This window comes from Schistosoma haematobium, chromosome 2, assembly GCF_000699445.3.
Source record: "Schistosoma haematobium chromosome 2, whole genome shotgun sequence".
Classification (NCBI taxonomy): Eukaryota; Metazoa; Platyhelminthes; class Trematoda; order Strigeidida; family Schistosomatidae; genus Schistosoma; species Schistosoma haematobium.
The window spans coordinates 42,979,714-42,987,267 of NC_067197.1; the positions used below are offsets into that span (position 1 = coordinate 42,979,714).

Below are 7,554 nucleotides of genomic sequence, written 5' to 3' on the forward strand. Positions count from 1 at the left end.
GACTTTCCGTGTCCAGCAACTCGGTTAAAGCTCCGGACATTCACCTTTCGTCCTCTAAATTTCGTAAAAAAACAGTAATGCCTTGAAAAGGCAGTGAGTAGGACTTCCCTGGTAGTGGTTGAATACGCGTGGCCATGGGAGAGCATTTCGAGAGGGAGAGCTGACTCTCCCCACTCTCGGTCGTACCAGGATATGAAACGAATATCGCAAAAGTATGAGGTCTCCTCATTCTAAAAAAATATTAAATCTAAAATCATTCAACTATTCACATTTATAAATCACTGTCAAAGATTTAATATGTTCATTTTCAATCCATGAATCATCTTTTCCAATTCAAAGGATTACTTTATTAAATTTGAGCATTATTGGAATACAGTTTAGATATGAGAAATAAACTTATCTCACTAGATAATAATGTTGTTGAGTGCTTGAAACAAAATGATAACAATATATGCGAATGAGGACTAAAGGAATAGTAACTTCATGGACTAATCTATGGACTATTATTATACCAATAATTTCTCATTGCATGGTTATGAGGTAACTAGATTATATATACTCCTTTTATTATAAGCTTTTGATCAACCCATTAATTGTTGTTGTATGATTTACCACTCTTCATTTGTTGCCAGCGTTACTATTCGAATTCTCACCTACTTATAAACACTTTTTGACCTGATCATATATAATTACTTCTTATTTTATGGTGTGATATCGTCTGGTCTGCTTGTATATAAACCACAACTGTCTAAAATGCAGATTCGTTGGGAGCTGGTGTCGAACTTTTGAACTCAAGGGCAGGGCAGAGAGGCGCTAAAAGATTGTGAACCAATAAGAATTCAGCCATCGACCAAAGGTTGTTGGTGATAAGACGGATTGAGACTGGCATTTTGGTCACATTAACTGAATCGGGAGTCATAAGTCGTACAATTAGGTTGATATGTGTTTCAAGATTGTGCCTAGTATTAGTATTGAAGTTTAGAATCGATTTGTCTGTCATATACAATCTACAGAGACAGAATTGAAAATTTGGTACATTTACCACAACTATTCTTACTCTAAGGTGATGAAAAATAAATTTTCCTTAGCGCTCGGAACTTCCTGAGCGGTACAGATATTTCTACTGCTCATCATACGTAATACGTTAACTTTGAGCAAGAGCCTAAATGTCGTATCCCCTATTCTGATTGGTATGTGCTATAGTATAGTACCGAAATAGTTTAGAGTTAAACAGATTTTCCTGGCAAATAAGAACTGTACACCTTGATAACATTTAAACTGATTAATAGTTTTTTTTCATACTCATGACCATTTTCCTAAAAGATATCAGTACGTATAAAAAAACCACTGTGTTTTGGCTATTAGGTTGTAATTGCACTTAATTTTGATCTATATGATCTTCCCCACAGTTATGATTCACTAAAATTAACTGCGAAATGTCATTTCCATTAGTATCCAATCTCCCAAGTTTTGGGGAAATATTGGGGAATTTCCGCAGAGCTGTAGGAATTTCGGGGTTTTGGTGCTATTCCCCCAAATTTCTCTATAGCGGCATCCCCGAAATTGGGAGATTGGGTATATATATGATTATATTGTATCTATTTGAACATATCAGTTTATGATTGTTTTCGCAACTCGTTGATCAGTCAATCTTTTAACATTCTGTTTGTCCAGTATCTAAAAGAACACAACACCTAAACTTTCTCTGAGCAATGAATATTAACACTGACTGCCCCGACGTGCGATGTTTTATGGTGTAGGTTGAGAGGAAGCTAGGAGTGGCCAGACAAAAACATGGCATAAATCCATGAAGTCACTGAAAAGTGGACTGAGCCATGTTGGTAGGGGTAGACTACCTGATTGGGATCCGCGAGACGATACAAACCGATAGTTATAGGCCTTGAATGAAATGGCTCAAAATCGTTTGCAATTGCGCAGAAGCATCCACTCTTTGTGTTCGCCAAAATTCTAATATTCTAAATTCTTCATGTCCCTTTCTTTTTTCTCTTTCCAAATTTATTTCACTGGATTATACTCCTTAAATAACATCTTCAAACCCTAACCTTTCCGATTACTGTCGAACTCTTACTACCTCTACCACTACGGAATTTAAATCGACAATTGTATCTGTGTGCTAATGTGGTATGGCAACTCGAACTGATGTACGTACGTACGCAGTTCTACGTTGTTTCTGACTGATTAACATTTCATTATTTAATTCAGTCACTTACTTAGAAATACTCTTTACTTTTTATCATATGTAATAGAATTATTGTGACTAAAGCTTGATGATGAAATTATGGAAAACAATTGTTAACTAGTACCAATAGTAGTAGTAGTCATAACAATGAAATTATGAATAAATTTTGAATATCCGATTTTGTTAAAAAAAATCCTGGTACCAATATTTCATGCTTGTTTCCATGGTCTCGGTAACATGTCTAATCTTTTACTTGAATTAAACTTGGATAGCGATGATTATCATGATGAAAACTATATAGCACTTAACACTATGCAAAATAATTTGTAGTTATAAATATTCTATACGATCAGAACGCCACTATTAATCCTTACATATTTTGAAAGTTGTACGAACGTTAAGTCATATATCCGAGGATAAAATGACCACTCACCTAAATAATTTGCAATGAATCTGAACTGTGAATAATTTTTCTTATATTCAATAAGTAGATGGGATAATGAAAATTCATTTCCACACTAATGGTCGGTATGATTTTTAAGGTTACCGGTTTTACGTAATTTTCAATGGTGTTCTGTGCCATTCATCCCAGTAACATGAAAGAATGTGACCCAGATATCAATTTTGAGTCAACAAACGGCCATTTACTGGAAACAAGAAGATCTGTAACTTAATGAAGTCCATATTAAAGAGTAAACTAATTTATTTGCAAGTAGTTCTAATTTCCTCCTAAATAAAACTTTGCAGAAGAGCAATTGTAAGTTGTGCATCAAGGTGCTTTGAAGGGATGTGATAATATGAGGGGAAGCGTGAACAGTACAAAACAAAGGGGATTCAAGTTCCGTGACACGAGTGGCTTACGTTTCTGTCTAGCATATCTCGCATGTGCTCGAAGCTCACACAATTCTGGAAGTTTATGGTTCTTATAGAGATAAAGACAGAATTTGTTCCAAATCGCATATTTACTCTTTTTTCCGCCAAAAAAGTCTTATATTAACCGTACTTGTATCTTTAGATTCTAAAACCATCGAAGAGACTGAGGACAATCACGAAGCAAAATAGGTATAAATACATTTTTCACACAGCTAGGATAGGACAGTCGTTAATTAGGCATTTCTCAACGTATATACCTGACAGTGCCTCGAGATGTAACTAGACAGAAATAACAGCAAAGAAAAAAATATGAGACTGCGATATTTTGTAGTTAACAGAACGGGACATGAATGCAAACTACTGTGTGATTGTTTAAACTTCATGACTAATAACGAGTAGTATATACCTACCATCAGCTGTTAGACCAACGTTGATTTCACATCGTTAAACACAATAATGGATTGGAGCATCATAAATGCGCCACTTATACAACAAACGGTAGGGTTAGCTGAGGTTAAATACCATTAAGCCGGTTCAGTGTCGATGAAGGGATATTTTGTAGACCAACCAACCATAGAAGCCCACTTCATTCATTAGTTGGTGAGAATCACTGCTGCACTGAGTAATAACGGCAGACAATTCGTCAGGACTTGAGCTGCTACTTCACGCATTTCAACCTTGTACAACCTTCTGTTTAAAAAAAAATTGTCTCAATGCTCCTCGGATAAAGTGTGGCTCAAGACAGATCGCAAACGCATAATCGTTAAAAGAGTTACGCTAAGTAAGAAATGGCGTATGTACTACTCAAACTCCATACCAGTTAGTACCTGATTACTATTGGCAGGTCACTTGGGACTATTTACGGCATGTGCAAACGACTTCATGTTTCCGTTAACTAAACAAAATTTGTTTACGTCGATAGTTTGGAAGATAAAACCAACCTTCGCATAGTGAAGGCCATAGCTTGTATCTATCTGGACAGCCTCATACAGTTGTCTAGTTAACTTTAGCTTCTATCTTAGCTCAACTACTAAGCCACATATTTGAATGGTCGCTGAGCTGATATAGGTAGTATAACCCATGAAACTTGAATTGCAGGCTTAAAAGGTAACCCTCCTTGATCAGAAGATAGTGCCTAACCTTATTACCGTTTACTTAGTAATATAACTACGTATGAGGTATGCAATAAACTTACCCAGAAATGAAAATTTCCGATTTACATGTCTTTTAAATTTTATATTTACGTAATACAGAATCTACCAAATGTTAGACTGAAGCTATGTTTCACATTTTTAGCCCTATACATAAATCTAAATTTTCCTTCAATATCTAAGACTTATTTTTGATATTGATCTTTACGAACTACGCAAACATAGATCTACAGCTATTTAAAACTGGATTATCAGTTTTAATTTCCAAAATGTAGTAGGCCATGCCACATGAGGAATTTCACTAACATTTACTTCCTTAAAGTACAAAAAGCAGCACATTTACAACTGGATCATTTTGAAGTGGCATATAATACTGGCTTGAATGAGAAAAGTAAATGCTATCGGAATGCAATCCAAACTCAAGAACATATATAAAAATCCCGATGAGTATGGAAAGCAAATATTCGAGACTAATGACACATAAACCTATACCTAGGTGGTTTTGTATACATACCTGCTGTCTTAAACAAAATCACATGATCTCCAAGTAACATTTTTGTCATCTTAAAGCCATTTAGCCAACAACATGGTGTTTAAGGAAAGTTTTTATACAAACAGAAAAAAGCAGTACATAAGGTTATCCATATACTTCAAACGATAGTTTCTTCCGATCGAATATACTCCCCAATATCAGCTTGGTGAAAGACGGTTATTGTCATTGGATCAGTGTTTTTTACTTGCAGAGATGACTTGGCAGCAACCCCAAAACCCTAAAAATAATAGGTTAGGTACGAAATTTCGTTGGATGCATTACTAGAGGCATATCACTCATGTTCATTACAACAACACCGGCGTACTGAGGAGTGTTGTCCGACATCTTAGCGACACCTGACCTCAAAATATTTTGTCCATAAAGAAACTGCTGTTCAGACGGTGCTTTTAACCAAACACGATACATGGCATACGGTGATAAGAAGTCAAGCGCGGTTATGTGGAGTCTAAAGTTGCCTGTTTTTGAGAAGCGACCAATACAAGTCCCAAAGCTTAGCAAATGTTTCTTTTTGATTGATGCAGCATGTTTTGCGAGTGTCGAACTAATTTTATAACGTACACTTTCGAAAGATTAGTTGAAGCTTACCGGCAATAAAAAACGCGATCACGATGGTAGTAAAAATTGTACTTGTCGTCTGGTCTGTTTAATAATTCATCAGCATCCTTAATACTTAAAGCTATTAGGAATATATCATAAAGTTACTATTTCTGTAGTTTGGCTACAACCTTAGCGAACTCATCTTTTTTCAGATCTCTCATGTTCACTGAGTTTAACGAGTGGCACTAAGGGAGTAGGAGAAATAAAGTTCGCCTCAATGAAGTTACCTGCTATTCGTCCCGGCGACCTTGAGCGACCCGCCTCAAGGCGCGCCTTTAGGAGACCTGCATATTTCAGAAAACGCCAAATGACTTAAAGCCAAGTGTATTGTTGGCTGAGGTCAAATTTATTCAGTCTCTGTCATCTAAACATTCAGCTATGGCATCGGTGTGCAAAAAAATAATACGTGCTAATATTCTAATTATTCTTTAAAGTAAGGAATGTTCAGACTTGTTCAGATTTGTGTAGTAAGGACAGAGGCCTACGGCCTGTGTTATTCCTTTTCTAGTATGCTTCTGTGAGTGTCCAGTCTTCTCTTGAAAGAGTCAGTTGAAGGTGCGGATACCACTGCTTCAGGCAGCAGGTTCCAAGTATTGATGACTCGGTGTGAAAACCTGTATGCCACGGGTATTTTGTTCGTTCTTGGCTTTTCTACTCGCCTGCTATGTCCTCTGAGGTGTCCCGATCTAGTGGGAAGGAAGAGAGAGAATAAGTTAGGTTCGAAATCATTTCTTAGTATTCTGTACATCAATATTAGATCTCCCCTTAGTCTGCGATAGGACAGAGTAAAGAGGTTCAGTTTTTCAAGCCGCTCTTTATATGATAAACCCCGGAGTTCCGGAATTGCACGCGTAGCTGCCCTCTGTACCTTTTCTAGTATGTCTGAGCCACCTTTTAAACAGGGGCTTGCAGCCTGAACACAGTTCTCTAACTTAGTTCTCACTAAGGATGTGTATAATGTGGTGAACATGGTAGTATCAAGCTTAGTGAATGTCCTTTTTAAAGCCCAGTGGGTTCGAAACCCCTTAACTGCGACCTCCCGGCAATGGGCCGTCGTCTTAAGATCATTGCTCACTGTCACCCCTAGGTCCTTATGAGACCGGACTACGGGTAATGACACATCCCCTATGTTGTACGTATTAACCTTTGAATCCCCCAAGTGCATGTAGACACACTTTTCCGAGTTGATAGGCATTAGCCACTACTTAGACCAGTTTATCATATTATTTAAGTCCGCCTGAAGAGTAAATGCGTCTTTGTCTCCAGTTATAACTCGCCAAATTTTTACATCGTCAGCGTATAATAACATTGGAGACTGTACTATACTTGTAAGATCATTAACGTACATTATAAAAAGTAAAGGACCTAGGACGGAACCTTGGGGTACTCCACTAAGTACTGGTCTCCAGATGGAGCACTTGGAATTTATTCTTACTTTTTGCCTACGACCTACTAGGAAATCCTTAATCCATTTTAAAAGAGGTCCGGCAATACCAAGGTTTGCCAACTTCAATAGCAGTCTATTAGTTGGCACCTTGTCAAAAGCCTTACTGAAGTCTATGTAGACAACATCCACTGAGTTTCCGTTGTCGAGCGCATTAATCCAGAGCTCCCTAGCTATAAGGAGGTTCGTTGTACAGGATAGACCCTTTCTAAAACCATGTCGTGCCATGTTCAGCAAGTTATTGGTTTCCATAAATGCTGTTATGGTCCGTTTGATTATCCTTTCTAGTATTTTAATTACAACACTGGTGAGGCTTACGGGTCTGTAATTTGATGGAACTTGTCGTAGACCAGTTTTATGTATGGGAGTGACGATTGCGTCCTTCCAGTCCATAGGTAACACACCTTGGTCAAGTGACATTTTGAATATCACAGTCAGTGGGGCTGCGATATATTCGGCAATATGTCTCAAGATTTTAGGGTGTAGTTCATCTGGTCCTGTTGACTTCTCCATGTTTAGGGTGCTAAGAGCCTTAAGCACATCGTTTTGGTCGAAGTTCACGGTGAGCAGCTGGTTTGTTGACTCTGTAATTGGGTCTGGTTCTTTCTCTAGAGGAGGTTCCTGAGTGAAAACTGCCCCAAAGTAGTCAGCCATAACCTCAGCTTTTTCCTGATCTTCCTCTATCATTTCAGATTCACTTCCTACTTTAATTAGGTTGGGAATCCAGTGATGAATC

General features: G+C 37.6%; 1 protein-coding gene across 1 annotated transcript; it reads right to left on the bottom strand.

The window, feature by feature from the left end:
• Positions 1 to 2,975: 2,975 nt before the first annotated feature.
• NIP7 (ribosome biosynthesis protein nip7) lies at positions 2,976 to 5,654 on the bottom strand. Its single transcript, XM_051208130.1, has 6 exons — positions 5,602 to 5,654; positions 5,480 to 5,559; positions 5,363 to 5,446; positions 5,039 to 5,318; positions 4,739 to 4,994; positions 2,976 to 3,352 (listed from the first exon to the last, which is right to left on the bottom strand). Exons 2-5 carry the CDS (start codon positions 5,533 to 5,535, stop codon positions 4,875 to 4,877), a joined length of 540 nt encoding a protein of 179 aa, XP_051068481.1. The 5' UTR covers positions 5,536 to 5,559; positions 5,602 to 5,654; the 3' UTR covers positions 2,976 to 3,352; positions 4,739 to 4,874.
• Positions 5,655 to 7,554: the final 1,900 nt, after the last annotated feature.